This window comes from Bos mutus, chromosome 12 (assembly GCF_027580195.1).
Source record: "Bos mutus isolate GX-2022 chromosome 12, NWIPB_WYAK_1.1, whole genome shotgun sequence".
Lineage (NCBI taxonomy): Eukaryota > Metazoa > Chordata > Mammalia > Artiodactyla > Bovidae > Bos > Bos mutus.
Window position 1 is genome coordinate 35,295,052 of NC_091628.1, and position 18,672 is coordinate 35,313,723.

Here is an 18,672-nt window from a genome sequence, read left to right on the forward strand (position 1 = left end):
CCCCAGTAGGGACACCTGAAAATGTTCCAATCCCTCAATGTTTTGGGGACTTGGAGTTGTACTTAGACACCCCACTGCATTTCAGAGAAAATGTGGTTTTTCCTTGAAGGTTTGTCACATATCTCCACTTAAAACAAACATTCTTTCAAGTTAAGGAAAGCTCTACCTGCAGAGGCTGTGAATCTGGCTATAATTAAAAGGGGGAAAACATTCTACCCAAGAAAATGTGTTATTTGGTTAAAGCATAAATACAAAAACAGTAACATATCATTTGTACTGCTGGTTTTTATTTACTGAACGAGATGCTGGAAGAAAATTGTTTTAACTATTAACTTACTATTTTCTCATACATTTTTAATGTTTCACATAGAGACTGCAGTGGAGCCTGTAAAAATAACTTCAAATTCCAATGTCAAGTGCAGCGTGAAGATTCGGTTTCATTTTCAAAACTGCTCTGTTGAGAAATACGCCCTAAAAAGCAATTCTCACTTTACTCCGTTATAGCTCCGACAGCTGCAGGACGAATTATAAAATGTATTTAACCCATTCTGAAATGTAGAATTCTGATCTCTGAGGAAAGTATTTTTGAAGAATCTCACACATGCTAGGAAAAGGATTTAGAACTCTGATAAGGCCTCCCAAAGAAAGAAGCACTGTGAAATTTTAACAAAGGGTACCTTCTTTTTTTTCCCCCAAGAATGCCTCAGATCTATACTATCCAGTTTACTGCTTTATATTCTGTGTTATATACGGATAAGTAATCCTTTATTCCTGAATTCGACACCCTCTAGTCACGTTATATTACCATATACAAAAAGATACTTTACACAAACAAATTCAAACAAACATGTTTATTCACAAATAAGTAAATGTCATACACACACACATTTGCACACACACACTCGTGCATGCACATACACAACCGCGCGCACACACACACATACTGCACGGTCATATATACTTGTTTTCTGGCAATTCAAAAAGCCATGCTTTCAAACATGGTATATCTTTCTGAAGCTGCAGGCAGCTCTTTAAGGACTTAGCGGTTAACAGGGACCCAGAGCATTGTTAACTTCAGAGCCCGCCCCAGGGGACATCATGACCATCCAGGGAATGAAAGAAGTGTCTGCAGCGCCTCCTGTCTGTCTGTCCTGGCGGCCCTGACTCTAGATGAGCGCGGCTACCTGAGCATCAACGGTCAGATATGGCTACTGTCAGATCACATTTTCACTCATTATGCCATGAAACTCATCCTTGCTGTCACCTTTTTTGAAAAAATTCACAATTTCAGTATCTGCTTCTCTGGAGCCATTAAGATTTTGATGTTTGCACTAGGGAAAAACATACTTAATTCTTAGATTAGTAAAAAATGTCCCATGGGCTATCTCAAAACTTCTCTTTTTACTTCATAAAAAAGATACTTAATGAAATCTGTAAACACTATGTTTCTGCCTAAATAAGTTATTATGCTTCTCAACATTCTAGGTTTGAGTGAGAAACAAAATATTTCTTACAAAAAGATTGCAATACACAGTGAGATCATTTGAACTAAAATATAGAAAAGCATATATATAACAAAATACATGTGCACCCTAAATAATATACTTACAATTTGTGTCTGGTCTTTAATTATTTAGTATCATAATTTCCCTTTCCCTAACTTCTATTCCATTTTCCCATCTGATTCCATTTTAAATTTAACATTTTAAAATCAACACTAACCATACTGGCATCTTTATTCCTCAACCAAAAAATAGTTATTAGATATTATTAGGAGAGCTACCAGAAAACCTAGAAAACCTATCAAAACTCTAGTTTTATATCCTAACTGAAAAATATGACAGATAACAGTAAAAGTCTCTGTATTTTAAAATATGTTCATATCAGATCCTTTATCCAAAAGTATTCGAGGTATTTAAAGAAATATTAAAAAAGTTATTTATTTTTATTCTTTTTAGCAAGAAGGTATGGTTCCCTGGCTCTCAAGTGCCTTGGCTCAGAGTGGTCATGAACCAGCTCTCCTGACACAGCGTCAGCCAGACACACAGGCCTGACCACGTTTCATTGCCCGAATGCCCTAGCAAGGGACAGACGTGGGATTCGGTGGCTCTGTAAGGCTGTCTTGGCCACAGCTGGGAATGCCAGGCTATGACACTGGACCTGCTGTAACAAAGGAGAGCGCCCACAGCTCAGACAACACAGGAGCACGTGTGTTGCTTTATTTCAAGCCAACAGAAAGTTGGGGAGTCCCACAGTCCCAGGAGGACATGGCTTCACACCACCAGTGCCCGTGCCTGGCCCTGTGATAAGACTGCCTGCCCGTTGCTGCAGCCTGGGGTCAGCGCACTGGCCTTTTGTGCATGGAGAGCGGACCCAGCGGGCTGGGTGAAGGTGGGGTGCTGCTGTGTCACAGTGAGACCTGAGCAGGGTGGCCAGCAGCACCAGTCAGCCAAGCTCCCTGCCCCCCATCTTCACCCACCCCAGGCCCCAGCCATGGACTCACAGCTTGTCCACGTGGGGCCGCGTGTAAGCCACCCAGGGCAGCCAACGGCCCCCATGGACACCATCAGCCAGCGGCGCCGCCAAGTGTCTGCGAGCCTGGCCGTCACCCCGACCGTCATCCCAATGACTGAAAATACACAGCAGCCTCCAGGCCTTCCCACGCGGCTCAGCACTCACACCCTCCGTCTCCTGCTGTCTTGGCTCAATTGCCCCTCTAGCTCTGGACAGGGTTCCCAGCCCAGCCCCTCTACTGAAGGCAAGTGCCCCGCTCCACAAGTCCACCCAGCGGGCCTGCCAGCCAAGACTCACTAAACATCTCAGGCACCCCAGGAGACAGACCCTCAAAGAGTCACAGCACAAAAGCCTCTTGAGCCTGGTGTTTTAGTTCAGAAGGCCCGGGGTGAACCGGCAGGCCTGCCCCCACCCATGGTTGTCTCCCTGAGGACAGGCCTGCGGGGTCACCTCTTACCCCAAGGAGCCCAGAAGCAGCCCCATCCTCCCCCTGGGCAGGCTCTTCTACACCCCACCACCCCCATCCTGACGCCCAGCCCCAAATGAGCGGCTGCTCTGCACTTGATCTCATAGACCCAGGTAATCGGCTCAAATTCTGAAGACGGCCCCATGGTGTGGCAGGGGGGACACCCAAAGGTCGCCCTGGAAGGTCTCACGACCAGCGGAGGTCACCGTGGTGATGGCCAGGAAGGCGTAGTCAGCCAGGCGCAATCACTCAAGTCCACCTGTCACCTCCCCACCGGTCAAGCTGGTCCCGACCTATCCAGCCATCAGTCCACTGTGCTCAAGGTGAATTACCGAGGGTCACCTGTCCCCCAGTCCCCACCCTCCCTAGCGGGTTCCCAACATGTCTTGACCGCTTAGAGTCACTGTCATATCAGGGGAAGCCGCTGAATGCTGACTCCCTCTGTGTATCTTTCTGAGTCCCTGAAGGACAAAGGAAACTCGGAAAATCTAGTCAGTCAGGGAAGGAAGCTTCTGAAGGGACCTGTGACTCCACTGCCAAGTGACCACCCCTCGTCCCGCCAACTTCCATGGGACAAGGCCACGAGGTCACATAGCCGGAAGACAGAGAAACAACAGACCTGCCCTTGGGGGATGGGAAAGCATAATGAAACCGACATTTTTTTTTGTTTTGAAACAATAACAGTAGCGAAGCTTTTGTAGTAACATAATGCCTTAGTTTTTTGTTAATACACAGTTGAAGACATCTATGGTTTCTGGGTGCCTTGATCACACAAATACATATCACAGACTTGGAAATTTCTGCTGAAATCTAGGGGCCAAGGAACACTTCATTAAATTTTTCATGCCCATCCCTGTCCTCCTCTTGCCATCTGTGTGGGCATGCCCTCTTTCTCAGCTCTTCTCCAGTCATCATCTTTGACGTGCTTGAGATGTACAGTTTACAGGTGAAAAGGGGCAGAGGAAAAACAAGTGTTGGTTTTCTTTCTTGGTGGACTATACAGAACTTTGGAGACATTATAACTGACTTGAAAACAATATCCCGGACACACAGTTTATGGACAGCCTGTTCCATAAACGTATTCTCTAGAGAAAATCCCGCTCGTAGGTTCAAACACTGTGCTGTCTCTCTTTCATTTCTGCACTTCATTACTTGCACTCGGCTCTCCCTGGCCTGTGGGGCTGGGACACACGCTTGCACAAGACTTTTTACTCACTCTTCTTCTTTTCATCACCTTGGGGTCCCCTAACTTCCTAGCATTTTTTCACTAGTAAAGTTTTGTGTGTTCATTGGATTACAAACAGTATTAACAAATACAAAACAAAAAAATTGGTATATGGGTTTCCTTATGAGTGTTTATCTTTTAAAAATAAATGATGAGGGACCTCCCTGGTGGTCCAGTGGCTAAGACTCTGCACTTCCAATGCAGGGGGCCCAGGTTCTATCCTTGGACAGGGAACTAGATCCCACATGCTGGGATCTAGGAGTTCACATGCCTCAATGGAAGATCCTGCATGCCAAGACCTGGCACAGCCAAATAAATAAATACATATATTAAAAAAAATAAGAATACATGATGAATTATGTACAATATAATTATATGAGCTTGAGAATTACTTCAATATAACCTAGTTGAGGAAATGGAGGAGATATGGGTGAAATAAAATAGGTCATGAGTTGGTAACTGTTGAAGTCAGGTTACATGCACAGGGAGGTCCATTATTTTATTCTAATTTTATATATATATTGAGTTTTTCATAATAAAAGCTTAAAAGGACACAAGTATCATGACTTCATCCCTTTCATTAATAAGACACTCACTTCTTCAATTTGAACTAATATTTTTTTGTGAGATATCTTTTTGAGCTATGACAGTCATTAAAGACTAATGTCTGCATTAGCTGAAGAGAATACCAGACCTTTGTATCTCTTAGCTCATAAAACTTAAATCAAGACTTTCTAAACTTAAATCAAGACTTTATAAGTTAATGAATCCAGTTCAATCATACTGATATCACTAAAATAATATTAACAGTTTTAGAGAGAGCAAAACATTCACTGCATCTTTAATAACAAAATTAAAATTTTATAAGTACTATATCATGTTTAGATGATCATTTAAATTTTTATTATGTGAAACTGTTAACATTTAGTTGTAAATATGTAGATTTAGGAAACAAACATACACAAATGGGGGGAACATGCTTTCACAAGTTCTCAGCACAGGGGCACAAATCACTGTGTGGAGACCCCCGCCTGTGACAGGCACCGGGAGGGGCTGTGTCTGCATGCCTAGGGCATGGCACTCTGCTTGGCACGTATTCCACACTCAGTATTATTTGCCAAATGAAAAAGCAAAGCCATTCTGGAGTGGCATACAGTGAGAATTTTAGAACTGGAAAAATAAACGGAAAGTAATCTCCTCATTTTCCAACCAGGAGACGGAGGTCTAGGAAGGTTAAGTCGCACGGCTAATGGGAGTATGGTGAAAGAAATGTTTGAGGAAGACTGGTCTGACATAGATCTATGGGATGCTTCAGAGGAGAAAAAGAGGAGAAGGAACAGCCTCTGGAGAGACGCCGGCGAGCATCAAAGCCCGCGGTAAGGAGAGCGCGAGCTGGTGATGGGGAGGGAATGAGAAGCAGAGGAGGATCTGAAAGACGTTGAAAATGCAACTCTTGGCACAGCTTTTTCACTGTCAGGAAGATTTAATCTTGACCTATTTCTACACATGCTGGTATCAATCACGATACCCAGATATTTTTACCCACGGCCCCGAACCGCACAAAAAAGACATAATTAGCGATTCTTTTGACTCATCGAGGGCCTCTGAGGATGATTCATGCCTTCTGCTACACAATTATCTACCATAAATATAGATTAACCTCTGTCTATTCCAAGCAATCGCTCTTTATAATGTCCATTCAAATGCTGTTTACTCTATTACTATAGGACTGAGTCCAACCTCCTTCATTTATCTTTTGAGACCCTCCATATTTTTTTCTCCTCCGCCTAAGATAGTCAATCTTCACACCCATTATTCTATAATATAACAGTAAATAATCTTTCAGAATCAGGATAGCAGTTTTTGTTTATCTTCCCCACACATGCTAGGATTAAAGATGCATTTGAGTTAATAACTTCATATTTTTAAATGGAGATATGATAGAACAAATGCCTTCAATAAGAAGAGCTAGGTGATCTCTTTTGTTCAAGGCCAGCAACCCAGAGAAAATCAAAGTCTGGTTGTAGGCAGGAGGGAAGATAATTTAGAGAGGCCCATGGGACAGTGGGTGAGAAAGGCCAGGAAGAATGTGGACAGGGAGAAAACAATCTCCAGGCAGAGTGCCTGAGCTGCAGAGGAGACCAGGTGGTAGGGATACCAGAGAGGAGGCATGGATACTCTGAAGACAAACGTGTAGAGGGGTCAAGAGAGCTGACCACTGGTCTATATATTGGTGGAGATTATTGCATGACCCCCTAGCAGCTCTCAAGCCACTCCAAGGCAGCCTTAACCAGCCCCTGGGCCCCAAGCCACCCACTGTATCTACCCTACTCCCAGGCTCTCAACCTGGTACCCCTCCAGTATTGGAGGATTTGCCTATCCAAACACTCTGGCTTCCCGAGTTCCATACTGAGTCACCTAACCTACTTCCCTGGACGCCTTCCTCGCTGCTCACACCTACCATCCTCTTCCTCCTCTGCTCAGTACAAGAGTCCACGGCCACCCTGCCCTATTTAGAAATTCAGGCTTGGTCTCCTCAGTGAAAGAAACCCCCCTTGAGCACAGTTTTTCTGCCATAAAACTTTTGTTCCTCTTACCAAAAAAGGAACACAGAGCAAGTGAATTAAGAATATTTTGAGGACTTCCCTGGCAGTCCATTGGTTAAGACTCTGTGCTTCCACTGCACGGGGTGTGGGCTGGATCCTGGGTTGGGGAGCTAAGATTCCAAGTGCTGCACAGCACGCCCCGCCTACAACCACCGCCAAAATTTTTTTTTTAAAAGAATGATATTTTGAAACAATGTTTATGCTCTGTTTTTCTCCAATTTCCATTTAAAATAGTATAAACTTGATAGCTTTAGCAGCAGGCTTGTATTTGGGGATTGGTATATAAACTACATGGTTGAAAATACATCCCCGCCAAGGACTTTCTCTACAGCTGGTGAAGAAGAAATGAACAAAGCTGGAGCCTGAAAAGACCAATACATTCAATGTGTTCAGACAAATGTCGGCAGCTGCCAGGGAAGACTGCATACTTAGAATGGTTAGTCGGCTAGAGATTGGCTCTATTATAAGAACGTGTTTCCTCTGCAGAAGAAAAGTTTGAATACACTGAGTCTTAATGAGAGTTCTAGAGGTCTGGGCACATAATGCCAAAAAAAAAAAAAATCATCATCATAATCACAAAACACAGTTTTTCAAATAAGTTGAAAGATTTTCAGCAAAAGAAAACAAAAATTAAAAATGAGGTTTTTGTCCTGGAAAATAAATTACACAAAGGGAACAATATATTTCTGTATGTTTGACCCCCAAAGAATGGAAATTGGCACAACAGAGCTTCATTTGCCCCATTCACTCATCACTCAGTCCCATATTCCTTCACTGAATGTCTAATATGTGCTGGACATTGTGCTCTGTGCTGAGGATACAGAAAAATAAGATATCCTCGCCCATGAGGATGTCAAATTATGGCAGAAATACAATGTTTTTAAACACACCAAATGCTCTAATAGGAAGATAAGAGCACTTACTTGGGGCTTGGGGGCATTACTATGTAACATGCCAGCTTTCACTAAATGTGTAGAGGAACTGTGAATTAGGCAGCACCTTGGAGGCTTCCCTGGTGGGGAAGAATCCCCCTGCAATTCATGAGACCCAGGTTCGATCCCAGGGTTGGGAAGATCCCCTGGAGGAGGAAATGGCAACTCCAGTCTTCTTGCTTGGCGAACTCCATGGACAGAGGAGCCTGGCAGGCCACAGTCCATGAGGTTGCAAAAGAGTCAGACATGACTGAGTGACTTTCACTCTCATACACATAACTACATTTTGTAACTGTGGCTCCTAGAAATCAAGCATAAACTTTAGTATATTCAGGATGTACAAATATATCCTAGAAATCACACAATTACCACTGGACAGAAACAAGCTAGACATCAATGATTCAGAAAAGCAGGACATATGCTTTTCTGAGAGCTACCAGAAAGCTACCAGAATTTTCAAGAGCTACCAGAATTAGCAGAAGTGAAAACCAGCCCAGAGGTCTGGTAGGAGTCAAAAGTCAGGTAGGGAAGAGCAGAAAGATCCCGGGTTAGCCGGCCCAGCCATCTGGACTCATGGACATTCGGTCAAGCTCATTTGTGATCAGAAGGCGGAAACGAGCCAAATCTTCAAGAGGGTCAGCTGACACACGTGGTGAGTCTGCAGGGCATTTGTCTAGTCGCTCCCCTGGATGGCTCATGTAACGCCCCCGTCCCAACCTCAAACCATGAGACAGTTGTTTACAGCTGAGAAAACTGAGACTCAGAGAGTTTAGGTAATTCGTCCCAAATCACAGTGATGATCCTGGCAAAGGCAGGAAGCAAACCCTGTGGTCTGGCCCACACAGCTGTGCACTGCGAGTCCCCTCCACTGCCCGCCTTGGGAAGGACACAGAAAGTGGTTCCAGCAGCTGGAAAAGTGAAGAAGCTCCAACTGCAGATCAACTGAGACAAGCTGGCAAAGGAAGAGGGAGCAAGAACCAAGGGCGGATCACGACAAGAGGATCCAAGGAATTAAGTGGTCACATTAGATTTAGTGTGACACTTGTTCTTTGTTTTTGGTTTGGGGTTTGTTTTGCATAACTTCAAGATGGCAGTGATTATGCGATGAGGAATCCTGGCACCTTTGGCTGTGGGCCAAAGTTACTGCATGCCCAAGTAAAGCTTCTGATGGCTCAGGGACATTTCAGAGGCTGAACCAAGTTTATTAAGTAAATCTACTCCCAAAAGTAAAGACCAAAGAATGGAGGATCAGAGACTACAAAACAAAGCCAAGTAATCTGCCTCAGCTAAATCATTTCTAACGAGCAGGGCCAGGACTGAGATGTTGCCCTAAGGCTGCCCTTGGACCCAGGGAAATACCTGGGTCCCTGATGAGGGACACGTGAGGTGTGCAGCGTCTGAGTCCGGGCCAGATAGGGTAATAGACATCATCAAACACTTTATTCGGAGAGTTCAAATTCAACACTCAGCAAAGAGTGATTGCCTCAAGTCAAGAGAATGACTCTGGGTGTTCATTAAAAACTACTTCATCAAAGTTACACTGCTGGGGTGGGACATGATTTAGCAAAAACCGAAAAGCAGACAAGAATGTAAGGACAAGAAGGATGAAAACAAGACGGGAAGACACTTTTTGGTTTGTTTGTCAGTTTTGCAAGATGAAAAATGTTCTGGAGATGATGGTGGTGTCAGTTGCACAACATGAATGTTCTTGATGCCACCGAACTGTGCGCTAAAAAAATAGCTCAGATGGTAGTGGCATGCATATTCCACCACAGCTGAAAAATACACGTTTTTAAAAGCTTGCTTGACTGCCACAGACAGACAACAGAACACAATGTTTCTTACAAGAAACAATGTTTCTGAGGCCCGGAGACCTGTGCGGAGCCTGCAGAGCTTGGGCGGCTTTCCGACTCAGGAGATTCTGGACAGCGGCAGGCAGGAGGTAGAGCCCACCCAGTCCCCACGACCCGCAGGGCACGCCCCTCCGCTCACAGCACCGCCTTAATCACGCCCACCGGGAAGAGGCTCAGTCTCACTGCGACCACCGCCGCCGCGCCAGACCACAGCCCCCCATCCCCAACTCGCGACCCCAGGCCCGGCTGGGTCTGCCCGGACGCGCACGGCCCTCACACGCTTCCCGCCGGGCCCTGTCCCTGCCCCGGAGGCGTGCCCAATCTATCTCGGACACGCCCCCGTCCCCGCACCGCCCAGTCCCCGCCCACAACAAGGTGCGCAGGCTCGGGGGCGGGGCGGAGACTGCCTCGGTCTCGCGACAACGCGGCCAGGCGCGAGCTTTCGGGACGCCGTGAGAAGCAGCGCGAGCGCCGCCTCAGAGCGCTTCCGCAAAGATGGCGGCGGCGGGGGGTTCGCGGCTGGCGGCCTGGGGCGAAAGGCTGCGGCGGGGTTTCGCTGCCGGCCGGCGGGCCTGGCCCGGCCCCGGGCCCGTGGCGGCGGCAGTGGCTGGCGTGGCCGTGGCAGGAGCAGGAGCGGCCTGGTATCACGGCCGCGTGAACGTGGCGGCGCCCCAGGGCAGCCTCACCGTCCTAGCTCAGGTACGGGACGGGCCCAGTCCGGCAGCCCCGCCGCGCCCCTCAGCCCTCGGGCGGCCGGAGGGTGGGGATGAGCAGTGGGCGTCTGGGGTGGCCCTGGGGCAGCCGTCTACCCTCGGGGACGTGGGGGCGTGTCCGGTGCAGGCCTCCCCGTCCCCCAGGACCGCCAGGTGGTCGAGCTGTGCCAGCAGTGAACTCTTTAATAATGAAAGCGTGCGCCCCAAAAGTCGGTCGGTTCATGATTCCTGGTTTTGTGGTCAACTGTCAGGAACATTGCTGCATGTCATAAACCTGTGTGCTTCCAGGGGCTCTAGGTACAAAGCTAAAGACGTTTCTTCTAAAACTGCGGTGTTTGAAAGTAAAGGTCATATTCCCTGGTTCCGCATTAATTTTCCACGTAAAACATTTGAAGCTTTAAGAGTAAAGTTTGTATGTGAATACTTTTGAAAATTAAAAGCAGTAATCTTTTTCTGTGGTTAGACTTACATTTTTTCTTTCTAATGGCCTTGAGTTCTGACGGACTCAACAGTCAAGATTCAACAAGAGAGGAAAGCTGGCCTTGTGACTTAAAACTAAATATTGACAGTATTTTTACTTGTATTAAGATGCCACAAAGTGAATATGTGCAATAACTCTTCCCCCATCCTCATACTATTTCTGATCCCAGGAGGAAGAATCTAACAGCGTTTTATAGCATTTTTGTTCATCCTGTGTCAAGCAGTTCAGTTACTGTTCATCTTTGGTTTCTCTGCTTCTGTTTCATCCCTTTAGTTCATCCTGTTTAATTAATCTTCCCAAGAGTGTGACTTTAACCACATCTTGTACCCTTCTTCAGAAACCGTTAGTGCCTCATGCTCCTAGGATAAAATCCACATTTTTAAGTTTTGTTATTCAAAGCCCTCTGTAGTCACAGTCTGACATCGGGCTTCACCTGCCTGTTTCCTCCATCCTTGGAACAAGGGGCCTGTCCATCCCTCTGCTGCCCCAGCTGCTGCTCTGCTAGCCGCAGCACCACCACCAAAGTGACTTTGGAGTCACTTGTCTAGAACTACTGAGCTACACGTGCTTTTGACACAGCTGCTGCTGCTGCTGCTGCTAAGTCGCTTTAGTCATGTCCAACTCTGTGCGACCCCAGAGATGGCAGCCCACCAGGCTCCCCTGTCCCTGGGATTCTCCAGGCAAGAACACTGGAGTGGGTTGCCATTTCCTTCTCCAATGCATGAAAGTGAAAAGTGAAAGTGAAGTCGCTCAGTCGTGTCCAACTCTTAGCTACCCCATGGACTGCAGCCTACCAGGCTCCTCCATCCATGGGATTTTCCAGCAGTATGTATTATATAATTATTTTACTTAGTATGGCAAGGTGGTAAATCTTAACATGGTTTTAAAATAATAGTCATGATGTCCTTCATTTCTAGTCATCACACTAAGTGATTTCTCCAATAAAAATAGTGAATTTATATCCATTTGCTTATGCACTTTTCCAGTTTCCATTGTTACCCGTGCTTGCAGTTGTGAGGGTTAGTCAGGAATTCAGGCTTGAATTCGAGGTCATGAAATAGCAGATATGAAATTTCCCTTCTTTCTTCTTTCCACAATTCTTGAAGTGCTGCCTCTGTGCCAAGCAGAATGCAAGGAGCTGGAAATTCAAGACACATTTCAAGTGCTCACAGTTTAATGCAGGGGGGAACTTTAATCTAGGGTGAGGGGGTGATAAATGCTGGTGCTCTGGGGGCATCTGGAAGAGCCCCGCACACAAGCCTGGTGTCCTGAAGTGGTGGCCTGTGGGATGAACAGGGTTCGCAGGGCAGGGAGAAGGGGGTGAGCATTGCAGGCACGGGGACAGCATTGCAGCGGTCTGGAGAGAAGGATTGGACTGGTAAGACCTGGGCTGTAGATGATGAGGTTCAGAACCAGTGGCGGGGTATCAGGTCAGAAAAAAGTTTTTATCTAGAGGACAGCAGGCAGCCATCCTGGAGATTCCTAACCTTCATGGTTAGGAATGGTCCCCTGAGAATACAGGCCTAGAATTCAGGGAGTCTGGGGCTTCCCTGGTGGCTCAGACATTAAAGAATCTGCCCGCAACGCGGGAGACACGGGTTTGATCCGAGGGTCAAAAAGATCTCCTGGAGAAGGAAATGGCAACCCACTCCAGTATTCTTACCTGGAAAATCCCATGGACAGAGAAGCCTGGAGCGCTGCAGTCCTTGGGGTCACAAAGAGTCGGACACGACTAAAGCAACTTAGCACATGAACTTAAATAGAAAAAGATGACATTTTTGTTTTCAATGATCTATAAACTTAACATTTTCTTAAATTGTGAGTGTAGGCAACTAGTTGAAGAAGTATTAACAGTAGCTGACTGTCATCAATAGCAATCTCAGATATTTTCCTATTCTGATACCATTGTTACAGATATCTCAACATAACACTTCTTTGATATTAGAGTGCTTATTCAGCCTGCCACTGTCTCACGTTATTTAATGCATAAATCAAGAATTATGCACATTGCAGATTTGGCTTTCATCTTTGGAAAAAGAGTATGGAGACTATTTTGAAGGGAGTGGATTGAAAGCGAGTTCAGAAACTTGCAGTAATTCAGGAGAGAGTTGGTGATGGCTCAATTAGTGGATGACTTGGAAAGAAATTTAAAGATAAATTTGCAGAGTCTCAGTTGCTGGAATCTTGTGTGAAATGTAATTGTTTCAGCAAATAATAACAGGTTCACTCTCCACCACTATCCAAAAGTAGAGCATTCCTTTGAAACCTTTTGTAAGCTGGAATGGTGTAAAATCAAAGAGCAGTTACCTTAGACACATCTTGCTCACGGATACATGAAATAAATGGAGCTGAGTCACAGATGTTCACAGACACAGTTCGAGCTCTGGCATCTGATGCTGAGATGCTGAGTTCAGTTCCAGGGAGGAAGCTTGGCGGGACCACTCTTGCTGCCTGGGATGTGCACTGCCCCTACGATGGTTCACTGAAAAAGGCTGAGCACTACTTTGGATTTTTGCCTTTTTTTCATAAAAGCAAAAATCCTCTTCAGATTTTTTTTTGATTAGCAGATATGAGTACCAGTGTAGGTCTTTGGTGAAAGTGAAGTGGCCTGAAGCAGAGGACTCCTGCAAGAATCCTGTACCAATGATGACATCTGGGCAACAACATATTATTGGCTCTTTTAGAGATCCTCCAGAGTATGTCAGCCTACCAGTCACATTTATGTAAGCTGCTTCCTCCGAAATACTTTAGTATATTTGAAAACTGTTCTAGGTTTCTAGAAATACCCTCTTTAAGTATTGTTGTATTTGATTCTGGCATAGTAAAGTGAGATAAGACATGATAGAAGGGAGAAGACAATTATTTTATTATTCCAAGCCATTCTGTTTTAAAAGGATAGAAGTCCTTAATAAGCCTTGATATGTTTAAAAAAAAAATTCACACACCCCCGTTATATATATAGTTACCTCATGGGGAAAGCAGTTAGGAACTCTAGAGTTTTTGAGTTGCAATGCCAAAATTATTTTCTTCCTGCAGGAATTTCAATAATATATAAAAGTTTTTAGTTTTTATTGTATTTTGTTTTTGCAAACTAGAAACAATATATTGGTAAACCAGAACTGATGAAAACAAATCTCCATATCACTGAGTAAATCTCTAGTGACGTGTAAATCAGACTTAGGGTAGAACTTGTCTGAATCATTTTGATATTATAAATGCTTATAATAAGGCCTAAAACTGGAAGGGGGAGGAGAAAAAATAAAGTAAAAATTCATTACAGTTCGAAGTTGACAACAATTATGTTTTATTTGTTCTAACTGATTTGTTGATCGAATATTTCATTTATCCTCTATAAATTTTTACACTTTTTGGCCTTATAATTTTCAATTTATATGTGATATTGAATATGTTTCCCTGACTTCATAGTAGGATTTTGGGGTTTGCTTTTTAATGAAAAATTTGTCCACTATGCTTAAAGTAAAATTATTGTGTATAACAGAGTCCATTGTTGTCGTGCTTAGTTGCTCAGTCCTGTCAGACTTTTTGCAGTTCTATGGACTGTAGTAGCCTGCCAGGCTCCTCTGTCCATGGAATTCTCCAAGCAAGAATACTGGAGTGGGTTGCCATGCCCTCCTCCAGGGGATCTTCCCAACCCAAGGATTGAACCCAGGTTTCCCACATTGCAGGCGGATTCTTTACCATCTGAGCCACCAAGGAAGCCTTACCTAGTCCGTAATACTGTATAAATGTTTTCTATTCTATGTAAATCCAAATTCCTTATTCTGTAGATTCATACGTGTCAGATTCCATTTGATATTGTTTATTTGTATTTATAAATTCTTGGAAGCTTTCCTCAACATTTAATCTGTTATTCTTTTATAGAACTTACCGCTTTCTGAAATTGTTTTATTGTTTCTTTTGTCTGTCTTAGAAGGATAGCCTCTTATCTTTTTCATCTTTGTATTCTTAAATGCATAAAACATGTGAATGCATAAAACATTCACAATTATATAATGTTTGTCCAAAGAGTGAATAAATGAACTACACTTTGTAACAAAGTGACCTTGTCTAACTTTGGTTTGATTAGCCTTTGTAGAAATAATAGACAAGCAGTATCCAGAAATGTATAGATTCAGCTGAGTTACTAAATGTCATGTGTATATTCGGTTACACACTTAGGGTTATAGAGATACATGCCATGTTCCCAGTAGGAAACCTAAGTACATAGGAAACTTTGCTCTATTCTGCTAAATCCCAAGGGCCTAGAAAAGAGTCTTGTGCATAGTAGGCATGCTAAGTATTTATTGAATGGGTAAATGAGCTGATGAAATCTATGAGACAGTAATATATATTCCTTTGTCTCAGAACATTCCACCTGTTACTGTGCATGAGATTTAATTTTTAATTCATATTGTTAATACTTAAACCTGTCTTTATACAGCAAGCTTTTGTCTGGAGCCATCACATTAAAATATCAAAATTAATTTTAGAATAAAATAAAATGTATTTCCATCCCAGTTATTGAGATCCTTCAACTTGTAAACCTCAAGCCAAATAAATTTGTTTCATTAATTTATTTTGACTGTGCTAGGTCTTTGTTGCTCCTCACAGGCTTTTTGTAGTTGTGGTGAGCAGGGGCTTCTCATTGCAGTGACTTTTCTTGTTGAGGAGTCCTGGCTCTAGGACAGGAGGGCTTCAGTAGTTGCGGGTCCCTGGCTCTAGGGCACAGGCTCAGTGGTTGTGGTGCACGGGCTTAGTTGTTCCAAGGCTTGTAGGATCTTCCCACACTAGGGATAGAACCCACGTTCCCTGGATTGACAGGTGGCTTCTTAACTACTGGACCACCAGGGAAGTCGTAAATTATTTTTAAATTTGGAAAATAACCCTGACCTAGACTAAAACCAACTTTATCAATAAACTATTTTGATGTTAAATGTATGGCACACATTTTTGTATATTATTGATTACACTGAAGATTTACATACAACAAGATCTGTATCTTAACGACTGATTCATTTCCTCTTAGGGAGAGAATGGTTTGGTTTACAAGGTCAGTGTTTCTGGAAGAGTCAGCGTCCTAAGGACCTGGTTGTGGCTTGGGCTCCACAGGTAAGGGCAGGTGGCTGGCATAAGAGAGGCACATAAGAAGTCTGGGCATAGAAACAGAAGGGGAGATGGGAGCTGGACTGGAAGGGTAAATTCCCTTACAACCTTTGATCTCCCTGCCTCCCACCCGTCTGGAGTCTGGTAGATTGTTACAGGCTCAGGCAGTCACACGCGGTTGCTGTGGCTTAGGCAGGGGCCAGTGGAAGTGATACCCAGAGAGGAGGAAATGAGAATGCAGTTCCTCCCACTCCCAATGTATTGGCAGCACTCCAGGAAGGGGCTTTTTGCATTATCCTTCAGTTTTAATTGAGGTGTAGTTGACATAAAAATTGTATATATTTAAGGTGTACCACTTGATGTCTTATTTGTATACACTGTGAGATGGTCAGCGCTGTCAAGCTGATTAACATCCATCACCTCACGAAGTTACCATTGTTGTGTGTGGGTGTGTGGTGAGAACACTTAGATCTACCCTCCTAATAAACCTCAAGCACACGATACAGTATTGTATGTACAGTGTAATATATGTGTATTGTCATGCTGTCCTTTAGACATCCAGGACTTAGCCTGCATAACTGACACTTCATACCCTTTGACCAACATCTCCCCATCCCCCCAGCTGCTGGCAACCACCATTCGGCTTCGTTCTATGAGTTTCACTGCTTCAGTTTCACAGATAAGTGAGCTGTGTAGTATCTGTCTGTCTGTATCTGGCTTATTTCACTGAACTTAATGCCCTCCAGGTTCGTCCATACTGTTACCCTTGGCAGGGTTCCTTATCCAAGGCTGAAGAGTGTTTGTCAGCTTGCGGTATGGGTGTGTATCAGTATCTTCTTTACCCATTATCTGTTGATGGAAACTTGGATTCTTTTCATACCTTGGCTCTTGTGAACAATGAGCAGTGACCTTGGAAGCTCGGATTTCTATTAGAGATACTGACTTTAGAAGTGAAATTGTTCATTTTTTGAGGAACCGCCTTACTTTCTCCACAGTGGCCTCACAGTTTACAGTGGTGGTCTAGGAGGGTTCCCCTTTCTCCACAGTCTCACCAGTGCTTATCTCTTGTCTTTTTGATAATAGCCATTCTGACAGATGGGAGATAGTACCTCATTTTGGTTTTGATTTGCATTTCCCTGATAGTGATTTTGAGCACTGCTTCTTATATCTGTTGGTCTTTTGTAGCTAGGTCATCTTTTCAGAAATGTTAATCAGGTCCTTTGCTTGATCAATCAGGACTTTGGTGTTTTGGTTTTTGCCATGGACCTGAGTTGCCTGTGTATGTTGGATACTAACTCATCAGATGTGTGGTTTGTAAATAATTTCTTCCCATACCATGGGTTGATTGTTTCCTTTGCTGTGCAGAAGCTTTTTACTTTGATGTAGTCCTGACAATTTTTGCTTTTATTCTCTGTGCTTTTGGTGTCATACCAAAAAAATCATTGCCCAGACCAAAGTCAAGAAGCTTTCCCTCTGTTTTCATCTCATAGTTTTCGGTTATTACATTTAAGTCTGTAACCCATTTTGAGTTAATTTCGAGTTAATTTTTGTATAAGATGCAGGATGAGGGCCCAATTTACTCTTCTGCATGTGGCCATCTGGTTTTCCCAACACTTTGTTGAAGAGACTGTCCTTTCCCCGTTTCATGTTCTTGGCTTTCTTATTGAAGATGAGTTGACTGTAAATGCGTGAATTTACATCTCTTTCTGTTTCAGTGGTTTATATGCCTGTTTTTATGCCAGTACCATACTTTTCAGCACCTGCCACTTCTGGTTTTATTACTGTAGTGTTGTAATAGATTTTGAAATCAGGAGGTGTGATGCCTCCAAGTGTGTTTATCTCACTCAAGATTGCTTTGACTTTTTCAAGGTCTTTTGTGGTTCCATAGGAATTTTAGGGTTTTTTTTGTTTTCCTATTTCTATAAAGAATGTCACTGGGATTTTGCTGGAGAGCTCTTTGAATCTGTAAATCCCCTAGGTCTGTTGCAACTGAGAGAGTGAAGACAGACAGTTGAGCTTTGGGTGTGCTGATATAGGGGAGTTGTTGCTAACCTTGAAAAAAGGCATTTCAGTGAAATACTGGAGGCAGTTTAATTGGAGTATGTTGAGGAGAGACTGAAGTAAGAAAGCAAAGAAAGCAAATCAGTTCAGTTCAGTTGCTCAGTCGTGTCCAACTCTTTGTGACCCCATGGACTGCAGCGCTCCAGGCCTCCCTGTCCATCACCAACTCCTGGAGTTTACTGAGCTCATGTCCATCAAGTCATTGATGCCATCCAACCATCTCATCCTCTGTCGTCCCCTTCTCTTCCTGCCTTCAATCTTTCCCAGCATCAGGGTCTTTTCCAAGGAGTCAATTCTTTGCATCAGGTGATAGAGATGCTTCTTTCTAGAAGTGTTGCTGAAAGGGTATTAAAAGAAACACTTGCTGGGACAGTGATGTAATTAGGAGGCAAAACCTGGTCCAGCTCTGACTGTGGGGGAATTAGAGGTGGACATCTTTGAGGAAGGAAAGAAGCTCCTGGAGCCCAAGCCCAGGAAGAAAGGTCAGGCTATGAGACGAATTTTCCTCCTTCATCCTAACAGGGAGGGGAAGCATAGGGTGTGGCTAACCTAGCAGCTGGCTACAGACCTGATGGTGAACTGCTCTGGAAAATCAGGAGGTAGAATCAGGGACACTGGGTGGTGGATCAGAGGGCTCGTAATGACTACTGCTGGAGAGGAAGGCTGTCCACAGCGGAGGGCAGAAGAGATGGGTTCACACACTCATGAAGAAGAGAGC

The 18,672-nt window shown here is 44.1% G+C and overlaps 1 protein-coding gene across 2 annotated transcripts in view; it reads left to right on the forward strand.

Annotated features, from left to right (window-relative positions):
• Positions 1 to 10,049: 10,049 nt before the first annotated feature.
• The window catches only part of MICU2 (mitochondrial calcium uptake 2), a 53,784-nt gene continuing 45,161 nt past the window's right edge, over positions 10,050 to 18,672 (forward strand). Inside the window, exon 1 of one of the 2 annotated variants that reach the window (XM_070380524.1) lies at positions 10,050 to 10,295. In XM_070380524.1, coding sequence (XP_070236625.1) covers positions 10,092 to 10,295 — 204 coding nt within the window. In that variant the 5' untranslated portion in view covers positions 10,050 to 10,091. The remainder of the gene's footprint in view (positions 10,296 to 18,672) is intronic. The other variant, XM_070380523.1, reaches the window with a different exon arrangement.